Source organism: Periplaneta americana, chromosome 14 (assembly GCF_040183065.1).
Source record: "Periplaneta americana isolate PAMFEO1 chromosome 14, P.americana_PAMFEO1_priV1, whole genome shotgun sequence".
Lineage (NCBI taxonomy): Eukaryota > Metazoa > Arthropoda > Insecta > Blattodea > Blattidae > Periplaneta > Periplaneta americana.
In genome coordinates, this window is record NC_091130.1 from 151,823,256 (window position 1) to 151,843,894 (window position 20,639).

The 20,639-nt window shown below is 35.7% G+C and overlaps 1 protein-coding gene across 1 annotated transcript in view; it reads right to left on the minus strand.

Annotated features, from left to right (window-relative positions):
- The window catches only part of LOC138713858 (uncharacterized), a 30,459-nt gene that overhangs the window by 7,067 nt on the left and 2,753 nt on the right, over nt 1–20,639 (minus strand). The window contains exon 2 of the mRNA XM_069846320.1: nt 5,977–7,509. Within this exon, the coding sequence (XP_069702421.1) occupies nt 5,977–7,481 (1,505 nt within the window). The 5' untranslated portion in view covers nt 7,482–7,509. The remainder of the gene's footprint in view (nt 1–5,976; nt 7,510–20,639) is intronic.

The following is a 20,639-nucleotide window of genomic DNA, read 5'->3' on the forward strand; positions in this document are numbered from 1 at the left end:
TGATAACAATTTGGAGAACAGTCAACCTTCTTCTTATTGTCCGCCATTATTTACAACGCACAACACAAACCAGTGTCTCCAACAGAGTGTGCGGAAAGTCGCCAAAAAATAGTTGGAAAGTCGCTAGATTTCTTATTATCAACAAAGAAATATTAAATTTTGTCACTTAGAGGTGCTAAAAAGGTCGCTAAATCCCTATTTAAGCAATATAAAAGTTAAAAGAAATTGTCGTCGAAAAAGAGTTAAAGTCGCTAAATTGGCGACACTGAACAAACCTGTACAACATGGCCCGCGCATCACATACTTCACCTGTTTATGCGATGTTGCCAAGTCATTTTCACGTGAACTTAGATTGCATTTGAACCTAGGTAATTTGATCGCAGAAAAGTTTTATACAATAGAAGTGTCTGAACTCGGTTCACTTTCCGATCTTCGATCAAAATTGATCTTTAGTCAGGGAGTTTTATACAATAGAGCCTTTAATTTTTTTTTTTTTTTTTTCAAATATAATGTAGTAGCATATCTAAAGAAAGTCCACAATAATTACTTGCCTATGGAAAGATTTGTTTTCTTACTTATTTTGTGTTGTCAGAATAGTTATATGAACTGCAAGATACGACCATTTTCAGTATGTAATCTTTTCTTTACAATAACATCAGTTAAACGCAGCAATTTCTCCTAACCTTGTATAAAACTACGGCCCAATTGCATAAAACTCCCTGACTAAAGATCAACTTTGATCGAAGATCGAAAAGTAAACCGAGTTCAGACACTTCTTCTATTGTATAAAATTTTTCTGCGATCAAATTACCTTGGTTCAAATGCAATCTAAATTCACGTGAAAAGGATTTGGCAACATCGCATAAACAGGTGAAATACGTGATGCGCGGACCATGTTATACAGGTTTGTTCAGTGTTGCCAATCTAGCGATTTTAACTCTTTTTCAACAACAATTTCTTTTAACTTTTATATTGCTTAAATAGGGATTTAGTGATCTTTTTAGCACCCCATAGTGACAAAATTTAATCTTTCTTTGTTGATAATCAGAAATCTAGCGACTTTACAACTACTTTTTGGCGACTTTCCGTATTACACTCTGTTGGAGACACTGGTTTTTTGTGCAATGTAAATAATGGCGGACAATAAGAAGAAGGTTGACTGTTCTCCAAGTTGTTATCATGTTATGGTGTTTGATACTGCTAAACATAATAAAGCTTTATAAAACGACGATTTTCGTTTAGTAATACACTTAATTGAACATTTATGAATGTACCTATCATATCCATTAATAATTAATGGTTGTTATAAACATAATATAATTATAGGTTATGTTATTTGATACTGCTGAACACGACAGAGCCTTATAAAATATAATAATGTTTGTGTATTAAGGCAAGAAATTGAAAGAAATATATATATCAATGTACCTAACATATCTATTAATATTAATAATAATGGATATTTTATTTGCACAATCTGTCACTCGTATATTTCAAACAGATAACTAAACTTGGATCATCTAACTTAATCGGAGAAATTTCTTCAGTCAAAGTTGACTTTAGTTTGAGACAAATTAATCTCAGATTAGACTTTATACAACACAAAATTCCAAGTTCAGCTGAAACAAGGATAAATTTAACCTCTGATCTAAGATTAAATGGTTTATACAATCGGGCCTACGTTTATTTTTGCTGTGCAAGTGTTCTCCCACGAACGGCTGCAAATTGAAGTCCAGAGTCATCTAGCGGAGTAATAAGTCATTATTGAGCGAGAGAGACGGGTGACGGCCGAAATGCAAGTGTACGAGAGTTGTCGTTCCCCAACTCACCGATTCTATTCCGAGCTTGGTTGCATAGCTAATAAGCACTACAAAATTAGAAATTTTCGTAGTCATTAATGAAAAATAATACATCGGAATATAAAGTATATACAGGGACATCATTTTATTTTTACTAACATTTCTAATATTAACCTGGCTATATCTTTGGATCAATGATTAAGAACGAGAAACACCGTTTGCTACACCCTTCCACGACTGGAGTTCAATGATACTGGCGTAATATACAAACAAATCACTTTACTAGGTATAGGAGGGAAGAAAAGTAGTTCATCCCTTTACGTAAACTAGGATATATTGCGCCTTTTAATTTAATCATTTTCATTAGGTTTTCGTTTAATCAAAATACAGTACAGTATTAACAATGAGTGTTTTTACTCACGAACTGAGCTTTCTATGCGGACATATTCATTATGCATGGAGCCTATATTATACTGTCTACTGCACATTAGCGTACACTATAGAGAATGAAGTTAAATTGAAAAATAATCATAATATGGATATTTAAACACATTTTTTAAAATGGTGGCCGTTCATTTCGATACAGGCTTCAGTTCTAATGTGCATATTATCGCACTATAGACTATTGTATGTAATTCCAATTACCAGGTTCGTACTTCGTATCAGTAACTCATGTTGAAATAATTCTGTACCTACTCTATAAAAGAGACCTTACGTACTGTAAATTCAATCTTCACTTCTGCCCGACCCGCACAGATAAAATGACTCAGACATGCTATCTACTGTCCGTCCAAATGGTTACGTCGCAGCGCCGTAGAAAGACAGGAAATCACGTGACAGTTAATACTTAACGAGGCCCTTTTATTTAAGTTATTTTAAACAATCGTATGGGTATAATATTACGTAGACGTCCAATTCCTAACAGAAATTAATGTTCTCAGAAAAGAGCTAAGACAGCTCAGTCACTAGCTCCTTCAGTGAAGCGGCGAAACCCGAAGTGAGACAAGTGGCCAAAAAGCTTGAAGCTCACATATTTACACAGCCCCAACTCCCTTGTAGGACGTAGCCCAGCCACTAGCATTTACAGAGAGGTGAGTAGAAGCAGGTGGGGGAAACCGGGATGCGACGTAGGCAAATGGAAAATGATTCAATATTGAAAGTTCTTTCGTCACTGGAAAACGCGAACATATTTTTGGAACGTACTGTTTACTATAACGTAAGGCTACTGTGACTGTATATCCGGTCTTGGATCTGTGTGGAGGACAGTTGAACTTCATTAGTAGAAGGGCTGGGAGTGAAGTACATTCAAAAACTCAGGTACAATAAAAATTGAAGTAAAAATAAAATGATGTCCCTGTATATGCTTTCACGTGTTAATTAACTAGGTTACCTTGTTGACTAGATTCGGCCTGGGGGCCATCTTCAGAACTGAGTGGTCTTCGCACCTTCTGATTCCGTTTCCGGTGGGGTTGCGTTTGTGTAGTGTAATGTGGAGTCAAGTATCGTGTGTTCTAAAATTGAGTTGTGTGTTGGGGGTTTTATGGGGATGTGTTTTTGTGTGTATATTTCTTATTGTTATAGTGTGTTTACTTTTTGGTTTCTCGGTTGGAGATGTAGAATTTCCATGTCTGTGTCTATGTTGCTGTAGGCATGGTTGGCGTTTGGGATGTGTTCTGCATATGTGGAAGTGTTTTGTGATTTGTTTATGGCTGTGATGTGTTCTTTGCAACATGTTTGAAATGATCTGCCTGTCTGTCCTATGTAGAGGTTGTCGCAGCTATTGCATGTGAGTTTGTGTACACCTGTGAGCTTGTATTTGTTTTGTTATGTTGTTTGTGTGTTGAGATGCTTTTGTAACGTGTTTTGTGTTCTGTTTTCCATGTTTTAATGTAATTTCTTCAATGAGGAAGCAATCTTCTGTGTGTTTTTGTTTTCGTATGTTAGTGTGATGTATTTTTTGTGTTCTTGTGTTTGTGTTGTATTCCTATGTTTTCTGTAATTATGTTTCGTCTTTTTTATTATGTTGTCTATTATGTTAGGGTTGTATCCGTTTTCTAGTGCTATGTATTTGATTGTGTTTAACTCTTCTTTGTAGTCTTGTTGGCTCATTGGTATGTTCAGTAGTGTGTGTATCATTGCTCGAAATGCAGCTTGTTTGTTCTGTGTTGGGTGATTGGATATGTATTGTATGTGCGTTGTTGTTGTTGTGGGTTTCCTGTATATTTTGAATGCGTGTTTGTTGTCGACATTTGTTATTGTGATGTCTAGGAAGTTTAAGGATTTTATCAAGATATATATATATATATATATATATATATATATATATATATGAAATGCTCACAAATTTGACCATATTACACCCTCGTTCAAATCTTTATCCTAGCTGCAACTTAGTAACCGTAGAACACTTCATTCGCTGTCTCTTCTGTTTCGAGTTCTCCACACTTCTACTCCAAATTATCTTCGTTCCCGGTTTAACTACTTATCCTCCAATCACAATCTAAACACCAGGTCACAGGAGAGCCAAATCTTTGCAATTCCTGCCCATAGAACATCCCACTATTCATCCTCTTTTACTGTCTCAGTCCCCCGTGAATGGAATTCTCTACCTCAGAAAATTAGGGGCTGCCAGACAATAACACTTGCAAGAAAAGGATAACCGATTTCTTATGGGCGCAGTCAAATTTAAGTTCTAATTGTGATCGAGATTAATAATTTAATTTAATTTAGGTATGACGATCATTATTATTATTATTATTATTATTATTATTATTATTATTATTATTATTTTATTGGTGTTGTGAAGATGAAAAGAATTGTCATTGTATTATATTAATTATTTATTATACTCGGTTAAGAGGGAAGTATTATATGATATTCTTATTGAATTTGGTATTCCCAAGAAACTAGTTCGATTAATTAAAATGTGTCTCAGTGAAACATACAGCAGAGTCCGTATAGGTCAGTTTCTATCTGATGCTTTTCCAATTCACTGCGGGCTAAAGCAGGGAGATGCACTATCACCTTTACTTTTTAACTTCGCTCTAGAATATGTCATTAGGAAAGTTCAGGATAACAGGCAGGGTTTGGAATTGAACGGGTTACACAGGCTTCTTGTCTATGCAGATGACGTGAATATGTTAGGAGAAAACCCTCAAACGATTAGGAAAAACACGGAAATTTTACTTGAAGCAAGTAAAGCGATCGGTTTGGAAGTAAATCCCTAAAAGACAAAGTATATGATTATGTCTCGTGACCAGAATATTATACGAAATGGAAATATAAAAATTGGAGATTTATCCTTCGAAGAGGTGGAAAAATTCAAATATCTTGGAGCAACAGGAACAAATATAAATGACACTCGGGAGGAAATTAAACGCAGAATAAATATGGGAAATGCGTGTTATTATTCGATTGAGAAGCTCTTATCATCCAGTCTGCTGTCCAAAAATCTGAAAGTTAGAATTTATAAAACAGATATATAATCGGTTGTTCTGTATGGTTGTGAAACTTGGACTCTCACTCTGAGAGAGGAACATAGGTTAAGGGTGTTTGAGAATAAGGTGCTTAGGAAAATATTTGGGGCTAAGCGGGATGAAGTTACAGGAGAATGGAGAAAGTTACACAACACAGAACTGCACGCATTGTATTCTTCACCTAACATAATTAGGAACTTAAAATCCAGACGTTTGAGATGGGCAGGGCATGTAGCACGAATGGGCGAATCCAGAAATGCATATAGAGTGTTAGTTGGGAGACCGGAGGGAAAAAGACCTTTAGGGAGGCCGAGACGTAGATGGGAGGATAATATTAAAATGGATTTGAAGGAGGTGGGGTGTGATGATAGAGACTGGATTAATCTTGCACATGATAGGTACCGATGGCGGGCTTATGTTAGGGCGGCAATGAACCTTCGGGTTCCTTAAAAGCCATTTGTAAGTAAGTAAGTATGTATTATATTGTCTTGTATTGTAGTATTGTATTGCTTTGAATTGTATTGTATTGTATTGTATTGCATTGTATTAATTATGTTATATTCATAGGATTGTAATAATTTTCTATCATACTGGTTGAGTGGAAGAGAAAGCCGAATGGCCCTAACTCTGCCAGTTAAAATAAACCATAATTATTAAACCATTATTAAAAATAATACTTCTTACTTCCACCGATTACTTACGAAATAGTAAGATACAATTTTGGAGGCATCATCGGTCTCGTCCGAGAGAGTTCGTCGGCAACCTTCAAACACAGCTCAGAAGAAACTTCAACACCCTGATACGAGCGAAACATCTCCGACAGCTCCAGGTAGTTCTCCCCGAACACTTTGATGCTTCGTAACTTCGTGCAATGCAACTCGAAGTTCTTCACCACCTCCATGGGAATGCTTTCGTCATTGCTTGCAATACACAAAACCTCCAAATCCTTCAAAACATCTCTCTGAAATATTTCATTTTGAATGTCTTTGTATTCACTAACATTGGCACATAACTGAAGAGATCTCAAGTTATTACACATTGACAGTAATGGGGTAGGTGAATATTCACTCGCCATCACTAGTGTCAGATTTCGAAGAGATGGAAATTCAGATACTGTTGAATAGAAATTTTTCTCTATACAGTTTGTCCTTAAATAAAGGCTGGTTAGCAGTGGACAGCGTTTCGCTACATGACTGATATCCACACCACAAACTTCAATCTTCAGATTCAGTAAAAGATTACCAAACCATTTTATAAAACCGATTGGATAACTTAAAAGTCTTGATTGACTTATTTCTAAGGTCTTTAAGTTTCGCAGCGAAATTTCATCTATGAGAGTCCCACCATCATCATGGAAGATATCCCGACTTTCCGAAACAGTGAAATATTTCGCACTTATATACCCAATCATATTACTGGTCATAGACAGACTATTTAGGTTTGGAAATTGAGCCAATGCTAGTAATATGCGTTCGCTTATTAGCGTACAGCCAAAAGAGTTCAATTTATATATCTTTTTCCTAGCTAGTAGTCTTTCCAAAATCAATCCTTCGTCAAATATATAAGTGTGTTTTATGATCAACTTTTCTAGATTTTTAAGTTTAATTATTGTATCGCTTATTTTACTCGTTACTTGTGTAGATCCTGTTACATCTAGAGCCTGAAGATTTTTACAGGTTTTACAGACAATTGCCAATATCTCGTCGGAGCAAATATCATGTAGACTTAATTCACATAAGTCTATAATTTTATTATTAAAAAGTCTTTTGTTGATTTGAGTAACGTCATAACTGTCTGTTACATATCTATAATTTCTTCTTGAGACTTTTAATAACTTTATTCCCTTTAAGCATGTATCTCCATTAAGAAGGATCTCACCAATGTAAATCCAGTGCCAATCAATACGTAGTTCTGAAATTCCTGAAGGCAGAAAAATGTGAATTATTTCCTTGAGGACATTTGTAAACTGAACTAAATCCTTTCGGAGGTCCAATTCCTGAAGAAATTTATACGCCAACGCGTTAGCTATGGCAGTAGGAAGTTTTTTGCACAGGATTCCCCCTTTCTTATGACTGAAACGGGCCAGATTGTTGGAATATTGAATTTTCGTCTGTTTACATACTTTAGCAAATGTGTCTATGAGAAGCTTTGTAATTATTTGAAGGGACAGTACGAACAAACTCTGAGGCTCTACGTGAAGACCCATTTTGGACAACAGTCAGTTGGCCTCCGATCTGTAAAAGAAAAAAAAAAGGAAATGAAAACCTTTCAAACTTTTAGGCAAATAGATAGATAGATAGATAGATAGATAGATAGATAGATAGATAGATAGATAGATAGATAGATAGATAGATAGATAGATAGATGGATGGATGGATGGATGGATGGATGGATGGACGGACGGACGGACGGACGGACGGACGGACGGACGGACGGACGGACGGACGGACGGACGGACGGACGGACGGACGGACGGACGGACGGACGGACGGACGGACGGACGGACAGACAGACAGACAGACAGACAGACAGACAGACAGACAGACAGACAGACAGACAGACAGATAGATAGATAGATAGATAGATAGATAGATAGATAGATAGATATTTATATAGATGGATGGATGGATGGATGGATAGATAGATAGATAGATAGATAGATAGATAGATAGATAGATAGATAGATAGATAGATAGATAGATAGATAGATAGATAGATAGATAGATAGATAGATAGATAGATAGATAGATAGATAGATAGATAGATAGATAGATAGATAGATAGATAGATAGATAGATAGATAGATAGATAGATAGATAGATAGATAGATAGATAGATAGATAGATAGATAGATAGATAGATAGATAGATAGATAGATAGATAGATAGATAGATAGATAGACAGATAGATAGATAGATAGGTAGGTAGGTAGGTAGGTAGGTAGGTAGGTAGGTAGGTAGGTAGGTAGGTAGGTAGGTAGGTAGGTGGATGGATGGATGGATGGATGGATGGATGGACGGAAACTCTGAAGATGACCCAAAATAGGTCGAAACATGCTAACAAGATACGTTAAAATTTAACACAAGAAAGTTCTTATCATACATATTCCGAAGTGAAAATTATAGGTTATGTTTACTATATTTAACTTATATTCCTAAATACGCAATTATACATTATAATTAAGCATAATATCATGTATGACACCCGTCACATTCTATTTGTCTGTATTTTAATACTAAAATTGAGTACTGAATTATTGTATTTATCTACTACTTAAGAGACGAAGTAACACAATTGTACGTACACTAATTTCATAGGAGTTGTATGGTAATGTTTTGTCTAAAATTAAGGAAGGTATATGTGTTGAATTGAAATCACCATATAAATTCTTTTTATGACACCTAAAAATAGCTTCCATTCTAAACTTAAAATGTTGACGCGAATAGATTATGTTAACATGTAAAATTCTGTTCACATTAAAATAAATAGTTTTGTAATTATTTCTGCAAAATATTATGCAACAAGAAGTAAACGGAACTTATGGATACATTACACTAAATAAAGCTTAGCAATGATACGCAATAAAGTTATAATATAATATTTCACTGAGCTCCATACACTGAAATAGAAAACCCGAACAAACATTACGGTCTAAATCGAAAAGGCATTGACTGTGCTGTATTTCGCATTTTTTTGAAAAGCTATGTAAACTGTGAAATGTTCGTTATCGGTTGTAATAACTGTAAATGGCTGAAATACAATAATTTGAATAATAATATGGGACAAGGAGACGTTTGTAGTACTATAAATTGTAAGAAAAATAGGTTTAGAGTTATCCTTCTTCCGAAATATCCAGGAAGGTGAGTTTATAGAATTTAATATATATTTTATGAAAATTGTATAAACCTTATGCATTTCACATTTCAATAGTGGAAGGAAGGTGTTAATTTTTCAAAAGAACACTATATCGAAAGTACAATACATTTTATCGTCTGCTAGGGAAAGAGTCTGTGATGAGGCGATAGTAGCGATCCTGGTGGTGAGCAACTATCTATGTTTGCATATTTAGTAAGTATTGAGCTTCGTGACTGTATATATTATACAGTGATACAGTCACGAAGCTCAATACGTAGTAAATATGCATCCATAGATGGTTGCTAACCACTAGGATCGCTAATATCGTCTCACTACAGACAATGCGAAATAGTACCGGCAAAGTCAATTGTTCCTAGCACCCTCAAAACTCAAGCTTCGTGACTGTATATACTAGACCAGTGGTTGCCAAACACACAAAAATTGTGACGTAATAGAAATGCAACCCGCACACCACTATCGCAGGGACAGGGGTGGAGTGGGTATCTCCTCAGGTAATGGAGTGAATAACATTGCAGAGACGGACTGTGATCAAGAAACGAAAGCAACATAATATTCTTCTACTTATTAACTATACACACTTTTTTCCATGTCAATTTTTTTATCTTTATATTCATTATTTTTCTATTATTAATGAAATAAAATAAATTTATTTTCTTATTTACCATAGAAAGAACATGTACTTTACATCAGCAGATATTTGAAATTATAAAAACGTACCGGGCTGATCAGGAAGTTGTAAATTACATTACATACGTAGAAAAAAACGTCGAAGTATTTTATCCTGATTAAGGCAAAGAAGCCAATACATTTTATTGTTTGTTTATTAATGAAATATTCAAGTTACAGGTAAGGGCGTGGTAGTTTTCATAACAAGAAGAATAATGACAACGTACATTATTCTTTATACTTCATTTAAAATTTTACAACAAATTAAGTATCTCATATTTTTGCCATCTGCACCAAATAAATACTTTTGCTTCCATGCTCCTTAAAATTAAGTTCTTACTTATTACCTGTTTTCGAAAAGACATCGAAACATATTATCCTACACACTTGTAACATTACATGTGTACGTCCACTGCTGATAAATGTCTTTGTGCGAGATCGTGCGTATTTGCTTGCTTTCCGCACAAAACCAATACGCGGTAAGTGTGAAATACCACATTCAGTATTCCCAACGTAACACACATAACAATTTCCCTCTTCTTACCGCTTAAGCGCGACATTCATTTTACTGCTTTAGGCTTTTAATATATTATTTTTAGAGACGTTTAACATAGTAATAATTATAAATTGGAAACTTACCACTGCAATTTCACCTAAATTGCAATGTTAATTATTGTTTTTAAATATTTGCAAAAATTAAGTAAAGTCTACTACTCCACGAAACTTATTGCATTCCTGATACAAGTAACATTAAGGAAGCCGTGAAAAAATCAACGAGATTCCAGATGCGGATGTTATTACTGCAATATGTTATATAAATAATATTGTTAAAATATTAAAATGAAAAATAAATCATTACATAACCTTACCGTTTGTTTTAAGTTCGCATTTATAGACTGAGGGGAAAAAAAAGACAGACGTATATCACGGCCTGCTGGAGTATAGCGAACACAGAAAACATTTTACAGCAACAATGTAGAAGAAAGATATTTTGGTGTTCCGAAGTTGGCGTCATTAAACAGAAACCAAGATGGAGATTTCATTGCAACTAATTAGAAATTCGTCTTTCAGGTATGTAATAAACGATCTTCGCACAAAATAATGTACGATACACGAGCGGTATGTTTGTTTTCATGTTGTCGGAAATTAAAAAAGCTCAACTACGTTTCGCTTTTTCAATCTTTTCCTCGAACATGAAAACGTCAACATACCGCTCTTGTAACGTATATTACTATTACTTATATCGAAGTGAAGGCTGTAAACGGAGGGTAAAGGCATGATGCCATGGTTACGCTTGAGTGGAGACAGGGGCATATGTCGCGACACAGTTTTTGGCGATCACTGTACTAGACTGTGTTTTAGTGTTGGTGGTGGAAAATTATAAGAGAAAAAAGAAGAATGTGATGATAATGATGATGATTTCATGGTGATAGCAGTAGTAGCAGTAGCATCAGTGGTACAATAACAAAAAGAATCAGAGAGTGAAGAAAGAGATATACCATTTTCGTAATTGTATGTAACCTGAATACAATTCCGTGCATCTTAACACAAGCGCAACACTTTGCATGTAACCACTGCGTATGTCTTTATTTGGTACCTGTGAATGCCGTCACCTCGTACAGATATGTAATTCAAAGATGCATTTGTAACTACGTCCGCTCATGACGAGATCACAACTGAGAATGTCGTCCGGACCGCACTGATACGTCATAGGCTCTGAGGGCATTGCGCAGAATCTAGTCTGCTGCTTAAGCCTCGTTCACATTTTTCAAGTAACTTGAATTCAAGTCACGTGATTTAAAGTACCTGAATTCAAGTCGCTGTTCAGACATATTCAAGTTATTTTGTTTTCAAGTAGGATAAAATGGCGTCCATGGATGTTGTGCAATTAGGAATTTGTGTAGTAGCAAGTCTTTATGCCATGGAAATGATAAATATATTGAATTGGAAGACGCGTTGTTCAGTATGGGTTTGGAATTAGATTAATAAGAGAAATACACGGCCACTGACTATTACAAATAGAAAAAATGAAATCTTCAAGCAGATTTAATAATTCTTATCGCAAATGTAATAAAACATAAGCGAGTCTGATTTACCATAATTGAAAATGATTATCTTGAAGCTGTTACAGTTCCCCCACAAAAATCTATCAACCACACTGAACCATGCCAGTTTCGGCGATAAATATCATCCCTTCAAACAACGCTCTTCTCTTCTTAATCCCTCATATCTTCCTCACTTCTTTTCTATGTACAGTTTAATAGTTTTGTATTATTTTTCATAGGCTATCTCATCTGTGTCCACGTTAAAATCTCTGCTGTTCAGTTCTTCAATGAACTCTTTCTTTCTTTGCAGCTTCCTTTGCATTTCTATACGAAACTTTGCAGTTTCTATAATCCGCAGGCCTTCGTGAATTTTATACAACTTCAGAAACTCAAATATTTGGTCATTATTTCATTTACTGCTGTTTGCTATTATTGTTACGTTCCCAGTAGAACTGAAAAACAATCAGCTGTTAATTTAACGCTCTTAAAATAGCTGTTAATTTAAATTCCCGCTCTTTTCTCCTTGAATTCAAGTTATCAAGTGACGTTCACACTTTTCAAGTCAAGTAAAAAGTAGAAAGGGATCCAACTTCACTTGAAACTTGAATTCAAGCCGTTAATTGATTTCAAGTCAACTTGAAACATAGTTCACACTTTTCAAGTTCGCCTTTCAAGTGACTTGAATTCAAGTTACTTGAAAAGTGTGAACGAGGCTTTAAAGAGCACGAACTTAAACGTCAGTTTGTATTTGTTCATTCTGTATTTTAGGTAAAAGGTAAAGGTATCCCCGTAACATGCCATGAAGGCACTTGGGGGGCATGGAGGTAGAGCCCCATGCTTTCCATGACCTCGGCACTAGAATGAGGTGGTGTGGTCGGCACCACGCTCTGACCGCCTTTTACCCCCGGGAAAGACCCGGTACTCAATTTTATAGAAGGCTGAGTGAACCGTTCTGAAAGTTTGGCAACGAGAAAAAATCCTGTCACCACTTGGGATCAAACCCCGGACCTTCCAGTCCGTAGCCAGCTGCTCTACCAACTGAGCTACCCTCTGTATTGTAGGTATTGGGTAAAATTCGTAGTTTATTGCTACAGGAATTCTACCAGAGATGAACCATCTGTTAGCAAAGGTACCGACTTCAGTGCTGCCATATTTGGCGATAAGTCGCTAAATCTAGGGAATTTTGAATCAGTCTCGGCGACAAATTTTGTAAAATGCGATTAGCGACTTTTCTGCTGATTTTTATATTTTTCCACTTTTTTCTTTCTTTTAAGTTAAAACATTCAACTGAAGTCATGCACTTCTTAGTTTTAGAAGAGGCACGGGTGCATGACTGAGTCGTCTAATGATTCATAAGTGAAAGCCCTGATCTCATATATTTGTGATCAGTGATCAGGGTGAAAGATGCTGATTCAATTATTCTCACGGGTTAGGCCTCTCTCTCAATGCTACTGCTCCAGCAACAATAAACGGCGGCAACTTTGATTGTCACGTGATGAGTCGCGAGCTCCAGCTAATTCTTGGTTCATCCCCGCAACACGGAGATTTTCCACTTCGAACCGACCCGAGGGTGTAATAGAGTTTTGGAATTTTGTGCCTACAGTTCGTGTGAAGCAAATGAGACTGTAGTTTTGCTGATTTTAATATGTTTATATATATACATGGTGTTTCAAAAATACGGGGCATAATTTCAGGCATGTATTTCCCACATGTAGACAATCAAAATAGTTCATTACAACATGTGTCCGGAAATGCTTCATTTCCGAGTTATGGCCTTCACAACATTGAAATTCACCGGAACGTTTTTCTTTCCGCAGGTCGTTGTCATTACAGATGGTGTTCAAAATGTCCACCTCCTGCTTCAATACAGACCTCACATCGATGTCTCATTGACCTGCGAACACGATCCCAAACTCCAGGAGTATTGCGTATGTCCTCAGAACATGCCACAATTCGATTCCGAAGGAATTCCAAATCAGGCACCGGAGATGAATAAACCAATGATTTTAAATGGCCCCACAAGTAGAAATCGAGAGGGTTCAGATCAGGTGAGCGTGGAGGCCAAGCAATTGGGCCACCTCTACCTATCCATCGATCAGGAAACCTTCGATCCAAGTACCGACGAGCCGTACGACTGAAGTGTGCAGGAGCGCCATCATGCAAGAAGTGAATGTGTTGACGATTGATCAGTGGAGTGTCTTCTAAAACATGAGGTATGGTGTTTTCCAGGAAGTTTGTGTACGCCTGCCCCGTAAGTCTGTTTGATTTGAATACATGTCGCACAGTCTAACGCCTACACAACACTGAATGTAACCTTCGCCTCGGAATGAACTGTCAAAATGCCCTCTTAATGTCTCCTTTGACGGCAACGACCTGCGGAAAGAAAAACGTTCCGGTGAATTTCAATGTTGTGAAGGCCATAACTCGGAAATGAAGCATTTCCGGACACATGTTGTAATGAACTATTTTGATTGTCTACATGTGGGAAATACATACCTGAAATTATGCCCCGTATTTTTTAAACACTCTGTGTGTGTGTATATATATATATATATATATATATATATATAAGATTTAAAAGGTGTTAGATTTTACAAAAAAAATTGCGGTCAAACGCTTGGGTGAAAATTTCCGCACTTACAATTTGGCAGAAAGTGTAGTGTCAATGATTGGATCAAGTGCAGTGTATTCACGATCAGCTGTTCCCACTCCTTCCACCCCAACATCACAGCCGTCAACAACACAACCAGACTCCGCAGAAGAGGGTGACGCCGAGGAAATTATATTTTTCTCCGCATATGTATGGTTTTCTTATTTTTATTTAGTGATATTTATTATTAAATTTTAGCTACATTTCTGGGGATTTTTTTAAACAAACTTTGGAGAGATTTAGCTACTTTTTGTTGAAAAGTTAGCGAGATTGTAGGGCGATATGTTGGCAACAATGGCCGACTTCTTTGAAATATTGAGGGGCAAGACTCCGCACAGCAGTCTTTTAGTCCATCGCTGTGGAGTGACGGATATCATCTCTGACCATGAAACAACAACATCCAAATTTCATGGCTTACACATCGATGATAAATTGGAAAAGTCATATTAAAGAAATTACCCCAAACTAAATATTATTATTATTATTATTATTATTATTATTATTATTATTATTATTATTATTATTATTATTAGAATTTATAAAACACTTATATTACCGGTTGTTCTTTATGGTTGTGAAACTTGGACTCTCACTTTGAGAGAGGAACATAGGTTAAGGGTGTTTGAGAATAAGGTGCTTAGGAAAATATTTGGGGCTAAGAGGGATGAAGTTACAGGAGAATGGAGAAAGTTACACAACACAGAACTGCACGCATTGTATTCTTCACCTGACATAATTAGGAACATTAAATCCAGACGTTTGAGATGGGCAGGGCATGTAGCACGTATGGGCGAATCCCGAAATGCATATACAGTGTTAGTTGGGAGGCCGGAAGGAAAAAGACCTTTGGGAAGGCCGAGACGTAGATGGGAGGATAATATTAAAATGGATTTGAGGGAGGTGGGATATGATGATAGAGACTGGATTAATCTTGCTCAGGATAGGGATCAATGGCGGGCTTATGTGAGGGCGGGAATGAACCTCCGGGTTCCTTAAAAGCCAGTAAGTAAGTAAGTAAGTATTATTATTATTATTATTATTATTATTATTATTATTATTATTATTATTACTTACAAATGGGTTTTATAGAACCCGGATGTTCATTGCCGCCCTCGCATAAGCCCGCCATCGGTCCCTATCCTGAGCAAGATTAATCCAGTACTTTAGTATCATATCCCACCTCCCTCAAATCCATTTTAATATTAATCTCCCATCTACGTTTCGGCCTCCGAAAAGGATTTTTTTCCCTCAGACTTCCCAATTAGCAATCTATATGCATTTCTGGATTCGCCCATACGTTGGCTGTCTCAAACGTCTGGATATAATGTTCCTAATTATGTCAGGTGAAGAACACAATGCGTGCAGTTCTGCGTTGTGTAACTTTCTCCATTCTGCTGTGACTTCATCCCTTTTAGCCCTAAATATTTTCCTAAGCACCTAGTTCTCGAACACCCTTAACCCCTCTTCCTCTCTCAAAGTGAAAGTCTAAGTTTCACAACCATAACTAGTAATATAACTGTTTTATAAATTCTAACTATTATTATTATCATGATTATTATCATTATCATCATCATTATTATTATTATTATTATTATTATTATTATTATTATTATTATTATTATTATTATTATTATTATCAATATCATCATCATGACTGCTCTGCACGGATTTCTATGTCTAACAATGAATAACGGTTTGTAAACGGATTTTCTTTTCCGTAGAATGCAATGCGTTTATTTCTATCACCTCAAGTTTGCTAGTAATTTGAAACATTTGAATTTCTAGACGTTATAACTGAACGCTGGTGTACACGTTAACAGTGAAACAAGGTACATACACAGAGTTAAACTGATGTTAGAAATGTAATCTGGCAACGCTGCTAGAAGAGCTCTTATCAGGCATATGGCATATAAGTAGATACCGTCGTTAGGTTGCTTTGATATTGGGGCTACTTTGATAACCACTACGATCGATAACTAAAATCGAATTCGCGCGGAAGATATCAGAATGCGGCTAACCTTGAATCTCGTGTTGGCAGCCCTGTTAAACTAGTCATAAGATGGCGACGGTGCTATGTAATCACATGTTGTAGAGAATAAATTAAATAGGGCCTATTTTGTGGTTTATAAATTGAATGAAGATTTCTCAAACCTGCAAAAGTTGGAAAATACACAGTTGAGCATAATAATAATAATAATAATAATAATAATAATAATTCTTTATTTATACTGGCAGAGTTAAGGCCATAGGGCCTTCTCTTACACTCTACCAGGTCACAAAATATACAAGCAGTTAAAATTTAACAAAAAGTTAAAGAGCAGAATACTAACATATTACAAAAAAAAATAATAATAATAATAATAATAATAATAATAGCATAATAAAATCGACACTAAACAACAGGGGCGGCATTCGAAGGGGGGCTGCGGAGCTGCAGCACCCCCAGACATTTGTGGCTCGTGTCTCGTTTTATGTTGTGAAATGCATTTAATATACAGTCTCTATTTAGCGGCTCGAATTTTTTAAAATTTCGCTCTCACTGACATGCACGCAATTATTAGTGAAGTCACTTTCTCCCCTGGTGCTGCCAGAGCGAAACCGGAGACAAAGACTATGGGTGAAGCCACTTCCTCCCCTGGAGCTGCCAGTCTCGTCTCGGATGCTTTGCGCGTTAGTTTTACCCCTCCCCCTGCTGCCCCTTGCCGTGAATCCAGAGTTTCCAGGCGCTGCAAAATTTGCAGCAGTTTGTCAGTAGCGCGCAGTTTTGAACACATTTTCTTTAATGTTGTGAGTACAACAAGTGCGACAATGTTTAATTCTGTACAATATTTACAGTCTATTCAGTTCAGTACCTTAACAATTCAGGAGAAATGTGAAATTAAGTGCCCATCAGTTGAATCTCATAATGGAAAGAGCCGCTAAACAAAATACAAAGGCTTGCATATTTTTTTGCTGATTTATCGAATCTGAAACATGTAACAACATCACGATAAATGAGGCAAGCACGGAACAGTGCACAGTTGAGCAGCGAGATCTGTGAAAATGAAAACCCTAAAAACCGTCGTAAGGTAGAAGGGTTTCAGACAAGGGTTGCGGCAGCCAAGGAAGTGTGTGACCTCATTATCACACAAGCTAACACCCGACTCCAGTTCATAGATCATCTGATATTATCTTCTCTTCTGTGTCAAGAAAAATTTGAATGCTACAAAAGCTCATTTCCTGAAAATGACCTAAATATATGTGTGAAGCTTTTTCGAATGTTCGATAAAGACAAACTAAAAACGGAACTCACTGTGTTGTACCAGAGACAAGAATTCAGAAATATCAGTGACGCAGTAAAGCTCTTGCAGTTTCTTCTATCTGAGAACTTGCAGGCCTCATTTTCAGAAGTTGTAGAACTACTACGCATAGCTATCACCATACCAATGACAACTTCCGAGCCAGAACGTTGCTTTTCGTGTTTGAATAGAGTAAAATCCTATCTCAGAAATACGATGAGAGAAGTCAACGCATTAGCTATGTTTTCCATTGTAAAGATTATGTTAAACGACATACCGGATTTTAATAAGAAGATGATTCAAAAGTTTGCAACCTACAAGACAAGGCGCATGGAACTAATCTTTAAATAAAATACGTTGCTTGATTTATTTTTGTATGCAGCTCCCCTTAATTCAATGCCCACGAGCCGCCACTGCTAAACAACATGAAAATAATACCATAATAGAAGACAAAGAAAGTATAATACATTGTAACATAGTAAAAGGTACTCATTTAGTGCAAATTGTTAATATGGAAAACGTAAGGTAGAATATAACAAAATAGAATGTAATAAAATAATATTAAAAAAGAAAAGAAATACGAAAATTAAATAAAATTCACAATAAAAGAGTTATGATAATAAATTCATCGGCTGATAAAGAGAACAAAAAGGGGAAAGGAAGGAAAGAAATATATATAGCTTGTATTTTTACAAAAATATCGCAGAGAAAAGAGCTTATAACTGAAAGGAATCTGAATTGAAAAAAATGCAATTTTAATTTATTTTTGAAACTAGACAATGTCCGACAGTCTCTGATATGTTGTGGTAGAGAATTCCAGAGATGAGCTGCAGAGACGGTGAACGATGAAGAGTAGAAGGATGTTCTGTGTTTAGGAATGGAGAGTGTGATATGGTGTTGTGAGCGAGTATCTATTTCGTGATATGAGGACAAATGTTGAAAACGAGAAGCTAAGTAGCTAGGGTTAGAGGTTTGAAGAATATTGAAGAGTAAAGTGAGAGAGTGAATAGTTCTTCGCTCTTTGAGACGGGCCCAGGACAGCATATTTAGTGAAGGTGTGATACGGTCAGATCTACGGACGTTGCAAATAAATCGAACACATGCATTGTGAACACGCTGTAGTCTGTCTGTCAGTCTCATGTTAAGGTCAGTGTAGAGAGTGTCACAGTAATCAAAATGAGGCATCAAGAGCGACTGTGCTAGATTCTTCTTGAGAAGCAACGGAAGGAAATTTCGAATTCTTTTTAGTGCGTGAATTTTCATAAAAATTATTTTACATGTGTGTGTGTGTAATTATAAATGAATATTCAATTCTATCTTCAAATAAAGTTGTTCTTTGGCATTTAAAGTATTGCTTGTCGTTTATTTGAATGTTGTAATACGCACACCAGTTACGTTGAAGAGTCAGGGGGTAACTTTGATAGTGAGGATGAGTCTAAATTGATAATCTAGTCAAACATTTAAAATTAATTGATTAACTAGTGGACTTACTCGTGTTAATTATGTAAGATTTGTCAATTAATTATATTCAAGTGTTAAAAGTAGTGTACGCAAGATTCAACATGGATTTAAAATTACTAGGGAATACCCTGTAAGTATCTGAAATATCTGGGCATCGCAGCCAATAGAAGAAAGCACCCTACAGTATTACCACAATTGAATGGGGTTCAAGGAAACAGCCCACAAATAATTTAGGTCAAAAGCACCCTCTTTCAGAGAGGTTGTAAATTATCTCCCTTTTCCAGTACTTGTAGCAATTTAGATTCTTCTAAAACTGAAATCATTCGCTAAACTGTATTTACAGTGTGTGAACCTCGTAAGTGGTTAATGTGTTTGTCTGTTTTCGTGTGTTAAAGGGTTCTAATATGCTTCCAATTAAAGGTTCCAAAACTGTACTCTTTGCACAGTGGATTAAAGGAAAGAATTGTTACAGTAAAGAGATGAGCAATGCTATTCTGTTTCAGAATATTTTATACTAACCGTACACGTGCGCCCCGCTGCACCTGTTAGAAATAAATATAAAGTAATTACATAATTAAAATAGAACGTTTGATCCAGGGAAGATTCGTGTTTGATAGAAGGATAAATAGTTTATTATGTTACTTAATTTAAATTGTATTTAAATAATTAAAATGCGATCATTTTGGTCCACAGACACTCATTTGGTGCAATGATAATTCCTTTAACATGTTTCTTATTTGTTATTACATGCAACCATAGTTTAATGAAGATTGACATATCATTTAATTTTAATGTGTAAACTTTATATTACTTGGTATATGTTTCCGTTGAATTATGGTAATAACTTAATTTTAACCATTGTTTTCTACGTCTCCAGTAAAGGCGCTTGGCCCACTGTGGTTCTGAATCCTTCAAATAACTTAAATGGTGATACAGCATATGTAGTGGTATGTAATTATATTTCTTTCTTTCGAAAATGTAAGAATTCACGATCTCCTATGTACTATTGCCATGGAATGAATAAATGTGTTTTTTTTTTCCTACTCAAAAATTTTATATTTTGCACCTTATGTGCAAAATATAAAATTACTGCAGGAACAAAAACGCTATAATCTGTGGTGGCGGTGAAAATGTATTTTAATGTTTATTTATTTATTTATTTATTTATTTATTTATTTATTTATTTATTTATTTATTTATTTATTTATTTATTTATTTATTTATTTATTTATTTATTTATGCCTATAACAGGGCAAGCCCCAATTATAATAGACAGTACAGATATTCGTTTACAAAAAAATAAAAAAAAAACATAGATAACATGGAGGAAAAAAAAGAGATGAAACAGATACAAGTGTAAATACAAATTAAAATGGAAAATGAGAAAA